This window comes from Rhinoraja longicauda, chromosome 27, assembly GCF_053455715.1.
Source record: "Rhinoraja longicauda isolate Sanriku21f chromosome 27, sRhiLon1.1, whole genome shotgun sequence".
Lineage (NCBI taxonomy): Eukaryota > Metazoa > Chordata > Chondrichthyes > Rajiformes > Arhynchobatidae > Rhinoraja > Rhinoraja longicauda.
Window position 1 is genome coordinate 17,153,509 of NC_135979.1, and position 16,385 is coordinate 17,169,893.

A 16,385-nucleotide genomic window follows, 5' to 3' on the forward strand; every position below is an offset into this window, starting at 1 on the left:
CATGGCGGGCATGCGTGTCTGTGTGTGCGTTCGTGATTTGTCACTTTGTCTTCTATCCATTTCTTGGTGGTTTAACCAGACATGTTCTTTGGTGTTTCCCTATATCAGCAGCATGTAGATACATCAGGGCTGGACAATAAGCTGCAAGGTTCAAACCGTTTTTAGCATGAAGGGCCTGTTTCCGCGCTGTATCTCTAAAGGCTAAAGGACAAAATTACACGAGAAAAGTAAATTAAGCTATTGCACACTTTCCATGTTTAAAGTCAATGCATGTTTATTAGGTCTGTGGATAATGAAACCTTTTAACATAGAAAATCCAATACATTTTGAAAATATGCAGCTATAGAACATTTCAGATTTACAATAAAATTTCTTATGGCTTACCCACATAATGGGAGATCAATTGCATTTGATTCAGCAATTACATACTGATCAGCTGCACAGTATTTCAATAATATTTTTTATCTTTTCCAATAATCTTTACAGAACTTCACTTAATAACATTAACTATATTATATTAAAATTCCATTATATAAACCTTTCTTCCCAATCTTTTGGCTTTATTTATTTTTTGTCATTTTAAACATGTATAGTGCTGCCAAGCTTGATCTCGCAGTGTTCCCTCCATTCAGAAAACAAGGGTCAGCTGGATAGAATCAACTCATTCCCAGATATGCTGCTGTGTAAAATGGGATATCTGTTGTAGGAAATGCAGTGAGTTGCCCTTTTTGGAATATATCTCTTAATTGATCCACAGATTGGGAAATTCAATATGGACCCCTTTCAAAATCTCTCCTTAAAATCCAGCACCATGTTAGGTCACAGGCATCCTACAACCACTTAGCTTTCAGTCTGTCGTACTCCCAAATTCAATTAATAATATCTTGATTTTATTTGTGCTCACTATCCTTTTACTTGAAACTGCTGCATAAATATTGGTTATTTGCTGGTGATTGAGATGTCGGCGAATCCGGCCAGTTCCACCACATGCCTGCAGGAAGTACATCCTTGATTATTAGAAGAAATGGAACTCAATTTACAGGAAGCTTCAGTTTCACTTGGATATAATTAATTCACGAGAAAATACTATTCCTGCCAACTTTTTCCACTAGGTGTCTCACAGCCCCTGGTCTGCATTAATGCTATGGAAACCAATGGGATTTAGGACCAAGAGTCACTTGAAGTTGATGACAAATAAATGTAAGTAACACACATACAACACACTTCCTTTTACTATTCTTGGGCAAGTTTTATCACTTTTTGCTAGGCAATAAGATCAAATATTGCATTGTAGATGGCTAAAACATCATCATCATTCAAAGACGGGTCTCCCTCAGCACTCTGAAGCCATCATGCAAGAGCATAGACTAATCGTCAATGAAAACAAAATGCAGATCATCTCCACTAATGCAAGAAACAGTCCCTAATTGGAAATGATGACACTAAAACACCGTATATTTATATAGCACCTTTAAGACAAGGTGCTTCATTGTAGCATTATTAAACAGGCTTGCTCAGAGCAATAGAGGGGGATATCAGAGCAGATAATGCACAGCTCAGTTGAAGCAGGAGGAATTAAGCAGCACATTAAATGAACAAATGAGAGGAGGAAGGAAATTCCAGCGCTCAAAGCCTCACCTGAAGTTAATGAAGCCAGCGTTGGATTGAGCAAACTCATGGTTGCACAGGATCACAGAGGATTGTGGGGTAGGAGGAGATTCCAGACATTGGGAGGAGGAATTTGAAAGCAGGGATGAAAATATTAAACCTGTAGCATTGTTTAACATGGAATCAATGCAGGTCAATGAGCGCGTTGGTGATTGATGAATGGGACAATGCAAGTTAGGAATAACTTCAAGAACAAAATGAGTAGGTAGTGGGAATCTAGCTACAAGTGCATTTGAGCAGTTAAAACTGAAGTTAATAAATGCACGCATGATGTTTCTAGCAGTTTATGAGGCAGGCAGAGTGAGCTGATGTTACAGAGAGAAAGAAATAAGAGTCTTAGCATTGGCACCTAGATATATTTAGAAGCTTGTCGGAGTCAAATACGACACTAGGTAGTAAACACTCTGCTTCACTTTCATAGTTACCAGGGAGAGGGATGGGATAGACTTAATGAGATAACAAAACCAATGACTGCAGTTTTGCCAATCGTTGGAGAAAATGACAAATACCTTTTACAATTTAGGGTCAGTGAATGGGTCACAAGAGACTGAATAGAGCTGGCTGCATTCAGCTTCATTTACAATTAGATGCTTTGTTTTATGTAATGCTGCTTAGGGACTTCACATTGATGAGAAACAGGAGGCAGCCAAGGAGAATTCCTTGAGGAAGACCAAAGATAACTGAGCCAACACTGAAATCAGCCATTTTCTGTGATCTTCTCACTGCGGTTGGACAGTTAAGAAATTAATGAAATTCTACATCACTGTATGAAGGTGGGGAGGTCTCAGCCGAGACAGTCTGGCCAACCATGTCAAAAGGTGAAGGCAATTTGTGGAGAACAAGAAGGTCGGGTAAGAACTGAAAATGAGAGTACATGACAACCTTATTCATCACACAGGTAATTCTCCCTATTCAGGGGTTTGTAAAACAAACTAGCAACAGGCGTGCCAACAATGAACTCGAAATAGTTACTTTGCACAATGTGATCAAGGCTGAGGGAACTCTGACGGAAGACTTATTACTGAACACATCCACTGTCCTGCTTATTCCAACACATAGGTATATTCGAAGAACCTGCTTTTCCTTTAAATAATGCAAATGGACGCAGCGGTGGAGTTGCTGCCATACAGCACTTACAGCGCCAGAGACCCCGGTTTGATCCCAACTATGGGTGCTGTCTGTACGGAGTTTGTACGTTCTTCCCTTGACAACGTGGGTTTTCTCCGAGTTCTTCGGTTTCCTCCCACACTCCAAAGACGTACAGGTTTGCAGGTTAAATGGCTTGGTATTAATGTAAAAATTGTCCTTAGTGTGTGTGGGGCAATGTTAATGTGTGGGGATCGCTGGTCGGTGCGGACTCGGTAGGCCGAAGGGCCTGTTTCCCTACTGTATCTCTAATGCAAACTAAACTAAACTAAAGTAATGCTGTTAGGAAGGGTGGAATAAGTTATGGAAAAATATATTAATTCATCGTCAGATAACGAACAATTGTGTTTCAGATTAGAAGGCTGAAGGAAACCTCTGCACTCTGTGATGCATAAATCCTGAGATGCTGCCTGACCTGCTGAGTTACTGCAGCATTTTGTGATACCTTCGATTTGCACCAGCATCTGCAGTTATTTTCCTATGGATACTAAACTTCAGTTATTTTCTTTCTTATTTCAGTCAGGAATAGAATGGTTAACAGAATGGTTTTATCCAACAGAATATTTTCTGGCTCAATATGTTCTTACATTATTATTAAATATGCCGTTATTCCATCCCCTCCCCCAATTAAACTGTTTAGAATGCCCCAATCTCGGCCGTCCAAGATCTCGGAGGCTTGCGAGTGCCCAGGTTGTTTGTCGGTCCAGAGGGATTAAATCGCAAATGTGACACAGATGGATAGCTTCCTAAAGACCCCGGCAAGGGTGTGGCCGTTGTATGGATGGTGTTGGAGTTAGAAGCAGGTGACAGTAAGGGTATGGTGATGTGTGGAGATGTCACAGCACCTGTTAACATTTTGTTGGTCGAGCTCAGGTTGGGTGGAACACCAGGCAGTGTGCATGCCATGTTGGACAGGACTCTGTGAATAGGAGATGCAAGGTTTGACAGGAGGCTGGATGAAGCCATGCTCGGGAGATGGTAGTGAGTAGATGGCATCATAGTCGACGCTATTCTGTCAAGAGGAATTCCCCTCAGAGCTGAGTTGGAGTATGCCAGAGCCGAGCCCGTAAGGAAGGTTGGGTTATGAAAAGTGTCCCTGCATGATAATGGTGCCGCACCTGCCGATGGTGGTAGCAAAGTGGCTAGATGGTAATGTGGCCAAGCGCAGGCTCGGTGGACCCAGGACGTCGGTGAAGGCTCAATCTCAGATATGTAGTTGTTGAGATGAGACACGAGACGATCCTTAAGTGGATCAGCACTTTCACGGCCTTGAAATTCTTCAAACGAGCCGAGGTACCTCACGACTTCAGCAAGACACTCTCTGAATCCCATGCTCCTGTAATCCACGGGTAGCAAGTGAGGATCAAAATAACCTGCTAGGAAAATAATTAGAGTTGGTACATCGATGGAAAAGTACTCAAACATTACTCAATGTTCAATTAGTTTGTATTTTAATAACAAACCAGCCTTTGCAAAGTTGGATGAATAAATCCTAAAATAGTGCAGTCAGTTAATTAAAATAACACTTCTTCGAATGTTCCTGCCTATCAATAAATGAAACATAAATCCAAGAATGCAGCACTGATACTAAGACGAACTTGCAGGGGCCTAAGTTATGGAGCCTTGTAAAAGGTAATTAATAAAAGAATAACCAAGCAAATATTTGAACCTACTGTGATTTGTGTTGACTCTAATATCCATAAACAATATTAGACATCAAAAGGGAAAAAAACTATTGATTCTCATCAATTATTAAAAAAAGGGGTGAATTTAGGAAAATACTGTAGAAACGAGGTTGCAAATTAAGAAAAGAAATCATAATGTGAATTGATGGGTGAATTTAAAAGAAGTTCTGAGCATTGAACCGGGAGACGATGTAAGCTTAGTAAACCTTGAACACATCTAACTACTTTACATATAGCTCATGGATTAATGTGCCATTGATTGCAGCAGATGCACTCATCAAAACATTAAAAGCAATGAATTCCCAATGCATCAGAAATTTGTTGAATGCATCAAAATAGAGGAGGTGATTCCTGAATGTGGACTTTTACTGCAGCATAGTGGCACAGCGGTAGAGTGGCCTCCTGACAGCACAAGAGACCTGGGTGCGATCTTAACTAGATTGTTAGATTTAGATTTAGAGATACAGCGCGGAAACAGGCCCTTCGGCCCACCGAGTCCCCGCCGCCCAGCGATCCCCGCACACTAACACTATCCTACACACACTAGGGACAATTTTTACATTTACCCAGTCAATTAACCTACATACCTGTACGTCTTTGGAGTGTGGGAGGAAACCGAAGATCTTGGAGAAAACCCACGCAGGTCACGGGGAGAACGTACAAACTCCGTACAGATGGCGCCCGTAGTCAGGATTGAACCTGAGTCTCCGGCGCTGCATTCGCTGTAAGGCAGCAACTCTACCGCTGCGCCACCGTGCCGCCCTATGGGGGGTGCTGTCTGTACAGAGTTTGTACATTCTGCCTATGACCACATGAGTTTTCGCTGGGTGCCCTGGTTTCCTCCCACATTCCAAAGACGTGCAGGTTTGTAGGTTAATTGGCTTCTGTATATTGTCCCAAGTGTGTAGGATTGAACTAGTGTATGAGTGAACGCTGGTTGGTGCGGACTTGGTGGGCCTGAAGGGTCTGTTTCCACACTATATCTCTAAACTAAACTAAACTAAACTGGGATCGTCCCATTTGCCTGCAGCTGTCCCATAGGCCTCTAAACCATTCTTATTCATACAATTGCGCTAATCATCCAGTGCTTTTCCAAATTATGATACATCCTGTCTTAAGAATCTGCTCCAACAATTCTCCCATCATGGACATCATGCTCACCAGGCTGTAGTTCGCTGGCTTGTTCTTGCTGCCCTTCCAAAATAATATTTCATCATTAATCACCACTCTTCCAGAACTTCACCTGCTTATCAGTTCCCCTCTCAGGTCCTGCAATCCTTACTTGGAAGTATCAGCATTCCTTCATTATTAAACATCTGAATCCTCAAATGTTTTACTTAACAATGCCATACCTTCACTGGAAGGACTGAAGCAGGCTCCCTGGCACATTCTCCAGGCCAACTGGGGATGGGCAATGAATGCAGGTCTTCCAGCCATTCCAATGCCCTTAAATGCATTAATAAACTTCAAATGGATCTCTGCTTAACTGAATTGCTTAACTGATGCTGGGAGAAAATGTAATTCTCCAAGTTAAACATTATTTATATTGATCCATGAGCTACTACCTGTGAGGCAATATTTTGTATTAGTTTAGTTTAGTTTAGTTTAGAGATACAGCGTGGAAAAACGTCCTACGGCCCACCGAGTCCACGCCGACCGGCGATCCCCGTAAAATAGCACTATACTACACACAAGGCACAATATACAATTTTTCGCGAGGCCAATTAACCTAAAAACCTGTACGTCTTTGGAATGTGGGAGGAAACTGGAGCTCCTGAAGAAAACTCATGAAGTCATGAGGAGAACATACAAATTACAGATAGCACCTGAAGTCAGGATTGGATCCAGTTCTCTGGTGCTGTAAGGCAGCAAATCTACCGCTACGCCATCGTCCTGCCCCACAAATATCATGGTATTGATATAGTTAAATGTCCCAAGATCTTTCACAGGGGTGTGGTCAAAGAAAATTTGACACCGAGCCAAATGTTTGGACAGATGACCAAAAGTGCAATCTGTGAAGTGGATTTAAAGGAATGTTTTAAAGTGGCAATGAAGTGAAGGAGGGAATTCTACAACGTTGTGTTTTACAAGCTAGAAGCACAAGAGCCGGAGGTGTAATTCATATGGTGGATATGCAAAGGGCTAAAACTGGAGGAACACAAGTATCTTGGTGCCTAGTGAGGCTGGTAGAAGGAAGAAGGGGGGAGGAAACGTGGAGAAAAAATAAAGGTGAGAATTGAGTTATTTCTGAAAACTGGGAGACAATACGGTTCAGCAAATACAGAGATGGTGGATGTGTAGGACATGATGCATGCAAGGGCACAAGGCGGTAGAATTTTGAGTTGAACATGATATGTTGGCCGGGAGTGGATTGTAATAACCACATTTAGATGTAACAGAGACAAAGGTAAAAGGCAGCAGGTTAGCTCAGACTGCAGTGGAGACAGGTGATGTGACAGAGGGGGAAATAAGTGATCTGTGATCAGTGATTTTACATAAGTGGAGTCGACTCAATGGGCTGCATGGCCTAATTCTGCTCCTATGTCTTATCTTACTGATGTAGATGTTAGTTAAGAAGTTTATCTTCAGGTAAAATATGGGCACTGCCTGGCTCAACCTCTGACAGTTATCATAGAGAAAGAGAGGGATGGATTTGGTGGATGGGGAACAGAAAATGGGACTGAAATTAAAGACAATTTCCTTTCAATTTCTATGTCGGGAATATTTCTGCTCAAGTACTGTTCCTGGGACGCTGAAAAAACACAGAAATGTTGATTAAATAGAAATGGATGTCATAAGCATAAGTGGGGAACCAAACATTTTTTGATGGTGTTGTGATGGATGGCGTATAGCTGAGAAACAGAAAGTGGCCTAAAAGTGCCCTGGACGGACATCATAAGTAAGATTGTGGGACTCTGAAAGTTTTGGTTAAGGGACCTGCTAATGAGGCAATTTCATAAAATTGTTGATGAATGTCTCGAGGAGGGTATTATACAAAATCTAATTATTCCTTCTCAAATGCTATCCAGTTCCTTTTCTGATAGCCTGACTGATTCTGTTTCAATCATTCTTATAATCATTGTGCTCTAGCACATAACTACTTCAAGAATAAAGACATTCTTCCCCCTGCTATTCCCCCTATGAGTTTCACCCAAAATTGTGAACATGGGCCTCTTGGTTCTTGAACCATCTGCTAATGGGAACAGCGTTCTTTTACTTAAACAGTTTAAACCAGTCACGGGATTGTACACCTCTATCATATCTCACTTTAACCTTCTTTGCTCCAAAGAGAACAACCCCAGTTTCTAACCTTCCAGCTGAAGTCTTTGGGCTTCAGAGCCAAAGACACATAGGTCACAGTGCATGGCACCATGAATAACCATGTATAATTATAAATGCTTAGACGCCAATATTATCATTTTATGTACTCAAAGGATAATTCCTACTTGGACCCAAACTGGAACCTGAAATCTCACAAATCAGATTGGTAGCACAAATCAATGGTAAAGTGACATACGCACAAAGTGATGAAATGACCTTTCATATTAATGAGAACAGCAGTTTCAACCATTATATCATCTCTGCAAAGCAGATAATAGTAATAGGCTACCCACCTCTCATGCTCTCAAGCATGATCATGGCTGATCTAGCCCATCTCCTCTTCTGCAATTGAGTAAGTTTGCAACTCAATTCCTCTTCCTCTTTGAATATCCCAAAGATCTAACCTTCACAACACTTTCAAGTGGAAAATTCCAAAGATTCACCATACTCTGCGAGAAATCCCTATGTTCCTCCATTGTAAATGACTGACCTCTAAACTTGTAACTATGTTCCCTTGTTTGAGGTTCTCCCAGAGTGGAAACATTTCAACATTTAATAAGCCATGCCGTTCCCCCACCACAAAGAACCTCTGAGATGTTTGATGCAGTTCATCCAAATATTATTATCTCATCAAACTTCTTATGTAATAGCATTGCAGATAAAATAGCTCTGATACATTTCAGATTTTTTATTACCTTTACCCCCAGTTGAACGAAGTAATTTCAGATGGTCCACAGTCATCTGCAGGATCTCTGCTTTTTCCAGCTTTGATGAACCCTGTGTAATGGAATCAGGAAACTTACATTTATGAATAGTAAATGCTAGATGTAAATCAGAAACAGATTCAATTGCACCGAATGCTAAATGAATGAGTCAATATTTTCATCAGGAAGTAAATGTCTGAAATATTAAATAAAGAATTGAATTGTGACTTTCTACATTGAAGTCTCCTCGTGTCTCATCTCTAATTCTTATGGAAAACAGAAATATCTCTCTGAATGATTCTCAACCCAGCCATTGATTGCAAACAATATTTCAGCCAACTATATGCTGAGAGTGAATACATGTTGTTATTTTTCAAAATAATAGTTGAAACCAAGGAGGAATCTGCAAGAATATTTTGGTAGAGCGGACTTAAAGAAATGAAGACTATGACAATGAAACCACGGGCTGATCTTAACATAAGGAACTTTGTCCTTTGAGCTTGATGTTGTTGACAGCTGGCTTACATAAGCACATGAAAGACTGCTAACGCTTTCAAAATCCATCTGTAAACTGCAAGATTTATGGATTGATGCAACAAAGATGAAGATGTGTTCCACTGGCTTCTCAAACGGAAAGTGAATGAGTAGATCAGCAAAGTTACCAGTTGTATTTGAATTTTTTTTTTAAACTGCAAATGCTGGAAATCTGAAATCTGAAATAAAACAGAAAATGCTGGAAAAGCTAAGCAGGTTAGACAGCATCTGTTGAAAGAGAAACTGATTTATAATGATGGTATGCCACAAGTACTTATGACAAACTAAAAGCCATAAAACAAAGACAGAATATTCATGTGTGGGAAGGAACTGCAGATGCCGGTTTATACTGAAGATAGACACAAAATTCTAGAGTAACTTAGCAGGTGAGACTCCATCTCTGGAGAAAAAGAATAGGTGATGTTTTGGGCCGGAACCTTCCTTCAGACTGAAAGAAAGGTTCCGTTATCACTCTGAGGAAGGGTTCCGACCCAAAACGTCACCTATTCTTTTTCTCCAGAGATGCTACCAGACCCGCTGAGTTACTCCTGCATTTTGTGTCTGTCATCAGAATATTCATGATGAGTTATACTAAAGGGTTCAGTCTAACAGCAGACATGAGGATAAGTTGTGAAGTGTCCCATGAGTACTCCGAGTGTTGTGAAATGGCAGTGGTAAGCTCTACCTCTAATTCTGCACTACCCTGCGGTCAGAAGAAAACATTGCATGGGTCCGTTTAAAAGCATGTCCAGAATTGTGCAACAATGAAACTTCATTGTCTGTAAAAGGGCAGCTATCCAGGCTGCTCTTTATAGTGATCAGGACACGTCTAAATATGAAACTTTGGAAAGTTCACTTGGTATTGGTAGAAACATGGACCAAACAATTGTGGTGCCACTGGACAGTTTTCATTACTGGAACATCAAGACAGAATTACGGGAATACAAACATTACAACACAACCCCTCCTGGAGACTATATTGAAATGAGGCCTGATTTTGTATTGAAGTACATATTGACATTGACGGAGTGATGTGTTGTTTTAAAAAATATTCTCATTGAGCCTAAAGTCTGTTGTTACCCTCTTTTGTAGCAGAGAGAATTTCAAATGAAAATTGTTCTGCACCTTAGCCGAATGTGATTTATCATCCTGTATATGTTATGAAGCCCCTTTAATTCTCATATCTATATGAGGAAAAACACAGAGTTACCATTCCAATTGACGTAGTGCTTTAATGCACATGCAAATCTGAATATTTTGCCCATGGATTAAAAAATGGAGGTTAGATTTCAAAGATCACATTTCTTCAGTAATGTCATTAATTACCTGCTTTTCAAAAGCTGTTGGGATCAAACGCCGCAGTTCACATAAACTGTTATTAATCCTGTCCCGCCTTCTTTTTTCAATAATCTGTAAGAAACATATTTAAGTATGGATTTAAATTACATTTAACACGCATTTTGCCATTAAGTAAATATAATCTCCCACTTACTCCACGCCTCTTCTTTCGTGCCAACATGTGGGAAGTTGTTGTTGGTGAACTTGATCGAGTCACAGGGCTGAAAATAAAAATTAAACATTCATTTTTTGTTAACATCTACATGTGTGCTGCACAACATCAATAGGGGCAACTTTCCATTAAACAGACGACATCAATCTGGATACAAGGGTAAGATTGTCCTCATAAAATATGATAGCATGCATTAACTCTCCGCCTCCTGTCAAAAGATGCAATATTTTAAATTGTCACCAAAATACCTAAAGAAAAATTAAATCAACTGCAAACCCTGGAAATCTTGAAGAAAAAAAATCAGCAGGCCAGGCAGCCTCTGTGGAAAGGGAAACTGATTTTTTTTCCTTCTGTTCTTAGACTCTTTGTTAGAACTGGAAAGGAAGAAAAAGGATAGTCTTCGGTATCAGAGAATGTGTGACAGTTCTAACAAAGGATCTCAGACCTGAAACACTACCAGTGTTTCTCTTTCCACAGATGCTGCCGGACCAGCTGCGTGTTTCCAGCATCTTCTGCTTTTACATGAAATTACACTGTTATTCTTTTAAAGCAGTTGCTCCGTGCTTTGTGCGATTTATGATGAAACAAGGCAGACATCTATAACAGCAGCCGGTGACTTGTTGCGGGCAAGGTAAAAACTAAACGGGGAGACATTCAGCTGTTGCAGTTATCTATCTGGGTAAGGCTGTCTTTCTGTGGCTATTTCTATTCATCCTAGCCTTGACCCAAAAGCGATGCTGGAGTTTTTGCTAACTTTAAACCTCCCAATGGTGAATGTCTATGTGGCACGAAAATAAATCTTTTTGTAAATTCCACTCTTGGCGGGCGGGCGAAGAAAGAGATTGTGTCGGGTTGAAGACTGAGGATGGCAGATATGAAGTTACTCACCAGTAATAGTCCTCTCTCCCAACGTCTATCGTCTCCTCCAGATCACTGTCCGAGGACGTCTCGTCGTACAGCCGCTTCATTGTGTTATTGTCTTTCAACAGATGTGTGCATGTAATGTTAAAGGGGGCGGCCAGGCACAGGTGCGGGTGGGTGTGGGGGTGGAGGTCTCCGCCTACCTCGCTCGGGCTTCAGGATGTTGACGGGGCAAGTGGGAGGCAACTGTGTGAGTGAGAGTGTGTGTGGGGCAATGTAGTGGGTGCTGGGTGGGGCCGGGGTGTGGGTGTGGGTGGGGGAGAGGTGGCCCAACTCTCGCTCCTCGGCCCGGCAGCGGCTCCAGGAGAGGTCCGGTCCCTGCCCTGCTCAGGCGATGCCTCGGGGCCGCTTGTAGACGCTGGTTTTCTTCCCCCGCCAGGTTTCTCCTGCGGCTTGATCGTTCTCATGTGGTCGCTTTGATTTTTTTTCTCTCTCTGACCAAGTCTCTCTCTCTGGCTTAGTCCCAGATTCCTTCCCTCTCCCTCCCTCTCTCCCTCTCCCCCTCCTTCCCTCCTTCCCTCCCTCCCTCCTTCCCTCCCTCCTTCCCTCCCCGTGATACTCCCTCTCTCCCTCCCTCCCTCCCCCTCTCCCTCTCCCTCTCCCTCTCCCCCTCCCCCTCCCTCTCCCTCTCCCCCTCCCCCTCCCTCTCCCTCTCCCTCTCCCCTCTCCCCTCCCCCTCCCCCTCTCCTCTCCCCCTCCCCCTCTCTCTCCCTCCCTCTCTCTCCCTCCCTCTCCCTCTCCCTCCCTCTCTCTCCCTCCCTCTCCCTCCCTCCCTCTCCCTCCCTCTCTCTCTCTCTCTCTCCCTCCCTCCCTCCTCCCTCACCCTCCCTCTCCCTCCCTCACCCTCCCTCTCCCTCCCTCCCTCTCTCTCCCTCTCCCTCTCTCTCTCTCTCCCTCCCTCTCTCTCTCTCTCTCTCCCTCCCTCCTTCCTTCCCTCTTTCCCTCCCGCTCTCCTCCCCGTGATACTCCCTCTCTCTGGCGGGTAGTTCACCTCCACAACCCGGACTATCCCCGCTCCACGGCCCTTCTCTCTTGCTTCTCCGGGGGGGGGGGGGGGGGGGGGGTGCGCCTCTCTCTGGACAAGAGTTCGCTTCTCCTGATGGCTTTCCAGAGAAGCTGGCCTCTCGGCTGGCAGTCAGGCAGGTTGCTGACTGAAACACGAGAAGTTGGCGAGAGGTGGGAGCCGGAGATGTGTGACATCTCCTGACACCTGGGATAGATCCCTCTCCCTCCACCTTCTCTAACACCAGGAGCCCGCACTGGAATCTGCCCACTTCAATTACATTATATATTTTAAAATCAAATATCCTTACGACATACAAGGAGGCCACTTGGCCCATCAAGTCTGTACTTCATTTCAATCCCATCTTCCCTCATCTCTACCTATCTCCTGGAACCCATGACCCTCAACTCCCCCAACCATCCTCTCACCCCCCATTATTACAGCAGCCAGTTAACCTGCTAGCCAGCGGCTATTGGAAGAAGTCCTCTCACAGGGTGTCCATGCAAACTCCACATTTATTGAGAAGTTTAAGCATGTTCATTTGTTATTTTGACCGTTTATTTTTATAGCCGACCACGACTTAGGTTTTAAGAAATCTCAAGACAACCTTGTGATGGGGGATTATTAATAGGAAGAAAGATGACAAAGCTTAAACTCTCGTTGTATACAGGGATAATCACAATATCACAGCAGACCATTTGGCCCATTGTGTCCCTGAAAGGAGTCTCTGAAAGGGTCCCAGTGAGTTCCACATGTCCACAGTTCAACGATTGTTTCCATCTGTGGTCTATTTAATGCCACAATGGAAATGTCGGATGGAGTTGTTGAAAAGAAGATGTTTTGTAAATATTTATTACTTGAATAAAGTATTTTTTAACATAAAAAAAAACAATGCACAGCAGACAACGGGGGTAAAAGCGTGCCCAACGTCGCCCTCATCGTGATGGCCACCTTCGTGTGTGGCTGCATCAGGCAGAGCGTAGAGCCAAGGCACGTGGGCACCAAGTGCCACTACCTGCTGAGGTTCTACCTGTCCCCAGTGTTGCGAAGGATGGGCCTGGCGCAGATGCCACGCAATGTGCCAGTCAGCTGGACATTGCCGCACCATCTGTCGTTCGTGGAAAGGTTCTTCCGGACCAACAACTTTGACCACAAGTCTATTGGGCAGTGGTCAGCACGGAACGTCCTGCAGGCACTGCAGGGGAATGACTCCATGGATCCTGTGGCGTGGTTCCCAGAGCAGACCGCCCAGCTTGTCTGGCAAAATGCCTCATCGCCAGAACTCACCAACAAGCACCAAGACCTGGCTTGGCTGGCGGTGAGGGGAGCCCTCTCAGTCAGATCCTTCCTGCACCGCCAGAACCTCACTACCAGCGCACGCTGCCCTCGGGACGGCTGCTATGGAGAGGAGACGGTTGCCCACCTCTTCACAGAGTGTGGATTTGCCAAGAGAGTCTGGAGAGGTCTGCAGGGGTCCCTGTCACGATTTATTCCGAGCAGCTCCGTCACAGAGGACTCTGTGATCTACGGACTGTTCCCAGGGACGCATTCAGAGACTGACATCGAGTGCTGCTGGAAGGTCATCAACTCGGTGAAAGACGCTCTTTGGTCTGCCCGAGCTTTGTTGACCTCCCGGCAGAGCGAGATGTCCGTCAAGGAATGTTGCCGACTGGCCCGCTGCAGACTGCAGGAGTATGTGCTGAGGGACGCACTGAAGTTCGGTGCAGCCAACGCCAAGGCTCTGTGGGGGAGGACCACAGTCTAGGGTACTTCCACTGCTGGACATGGGGGGCAGGGTGTGGTGGAGAGAGACGCCCCTCCAAATAAGGGATTCTGTGTAAATTTGGAAATGAATATCTGCATTGAATGTGTAACATCCAGAAATGTCGGATGGGGTTTTTAAAAAGAAGATGTTTTAAAAATATTTATTACTTGAATAAAGTATTTTTTGATGTATTTTGTGACCGATGTGAGAGGGGAGGTAAATACAGAAGTTAAAGTGTTGTACTTAAATGCGCGTAGTATAAAAAATAAAGTGGATGAGCTTGAGGCTCAGTTAGTCATGGGCAAGTATGATGTTGTAGGGATCACTGAGACATGGCTACAAGAGGACCAGGGCTGGGAACTGAATATTCAGGGGTACACAACATATAGAAAAGACAGACAGGTGGGCAGAGGGGGTGGGGTTGCTCTGCTGGTAAGGAATGATATTCATTCCCTTGCAAGGGGTGACATAGAATCTGGAGATGTTGAATCAGTATGGATAGAAATGAGGAATTGTAAGGGTAAAAAGACCCTAATGGGAGTTATCTATAGGCCCCCAAACAGTAGCCTCGACATAGGGTGCAGGTTGAATCAGGAGATAAAATTGGCGTGTCACAAATGTAATGCTACGGTGGTTATGGGAGATTTCAACATGCAGGTAGACTGGGAAAATCAGGTTGGAAATGGACCCCAGGAAAGAGAGTTTGTAGAGTGCCTTCGAGATGGATTCTTAGAACAGCTTGTACTGGAGCCTACCAGGGAGAAGGCAATTCTGGATTTAGTGTTGTGTAATGATCCTGATCTGATAAGGGGACTAGAGGTAAAAGAGCCACTAGGAGGCAGTGATCACAACATGATAAGTTTTACTCTGCAAATGGAAAGGCAGAAGGGAAAATCGGAAGTGTCAGTATTACAGTATAGCAAAGGGGATTACAGAGGCAAGAGGCAGGAGCTGGCCAAAATTGACTGGAAGGAGGCCCTAGCAGGGAAGACGGTAGAACAGCAATGGCAGGTATTCCTGGGAATAATGCAGAGGTTGCAGGATCAATTTATCCCAAAGAGGCGGAAAGACTCTAAGGGGAGTAAGAGACACCTGTGCCTGACAAGGGAAGTCAAGGACAGCATAAAAATTAAGGAGAGGAAGTATAACATAGCAAAGAAGAGTGGGAAGACAGAGGATTGGGACTCTTTTAAAGAGCAACAAAAGTTAACTAAAAAGGCAATACGGGGAGAAAAGATGAGGTACGAGGGTAAACTAGCCAATAATATAAAGGAGGATAGCAAAAGTTTTTTTAGGTACGTGAAGAGGAAAAAAATAGTCAAGGCAAATGTGGGTCCCTTGAAGACAGAAGCAGGGGAATTTATTATGGGGAACAAAGAAATGGCAGACGAGTTAAACCATTACTTTGGATCTGTCTTAACTGAGGAAGATACACACAATCTCCCAAATGTTCTAGGGGCCGGAGAACCTAGGTTGATGGAGGAACTGAAGGAAATCCATATTAGGCAGGAAATTGTTTTGGGTAGACTGATGGGACTGAAGGCTGATAAATCCCCATGGCCTGATGGTCTGCATCCCAGGGTACTTAAGGAGGTGGCTCTAGAAATAGTGGAAGCATTGGAGATCATTTTTCAATGTTCTATAGATTCAGGATCAGTTCCTGTGGATTGGAGGATAGCAAATGTTATCCCACTTTTTAAGAAAGGAGGGAGAGAGAAAACGGGTAATTATAGACCAGTTAGTCTGACATCAGTGGTGGGGAAGATGCTGGAGTCAATTATAAAAGACGAAATTGCTGAGCATTTGGATAGCAGTAACAGGATCATTCCGAGTCAGCATGGATTTACAAAGGGGAAATCATGCTTGACAAATCTACTGGAATTTTTTGAGGATGTAACTAGGAAAATTGACAGGGGAGAGTCAGTGGATGTGGTGTACCTCGACTTTCAGAAAGCCTTCGACAAGGTCCCACATAGGAGATTAGTGGGCAAAATTAGAGCACATGGTATTGGGGGTAGGGTACTGCCATGGATAGAAAATTGGTTGACAGACAGAAAGCAAAGAGTGGGGATAAATGGGTCCCTTTCGGAATGGCAGGCAGTGACCAGTGGGGTACCGCAAGGTTCGG

At 43.6% G+C, this 16,385-nt stretch overlaps 1 protein-coding gene across 1 annotated transcript; it reads right to left on the bottom strand.

Annotated features, from left to right (window-relative positions):
- Positions 1-292: 292 nt before the first annotated feature.
- Positions 293-11,904, bottom strand: LOC144606666 (hairy/enhancer-of-split related with YRPW motif protein 1-like). Its single transcript, XM_078422967.1, has 5 exons — positions 11,457-11,904; positions 10,551-10,617; positions 10,385-10,468; positions 8,516-8,597; positions 293-4,190 (listed from the first exon to the last, which is right to left on the bottom strand). The coding sequence occupies exons 1-5, from the start codon at positions 11,534-11,536 to the stop codon at positions 3,451-3,453; spliced, it is 1,053 nt and encodes a 350-aa protein (XP_078279093.1). The 5' UTR covers positions 11,537-11,904; the 3' UTR covers positions 293-3,450.
- Between the last annotated feature and the right edge of the window lie 4,481 nt (positions 11,905-16,385).

Coding starts and splice junctions, on each gene's coding strand:
- LOC144606666 (XM_078422967.1), bottom strand. CDS start 11,536: ATGAAGCGGCTGTACGACGAGACGTCCTCGGACAGTGATCTGGAGGAG. Junction 10,469..10,550: donor CACGAAAGAAGAGGCGTGGA/GTAAGTGGGAGA, acceptor TGTTTCTTACAG/ATTATTGAAAAAAGAAGGCG. Junction 4,191..8,515: donor TCGTTCAACTGGGGGTAAAG/GTAATAAAAAAT, acceptor TTATTTTCCTAG/CAGGTTATTTTGATCCTCAC.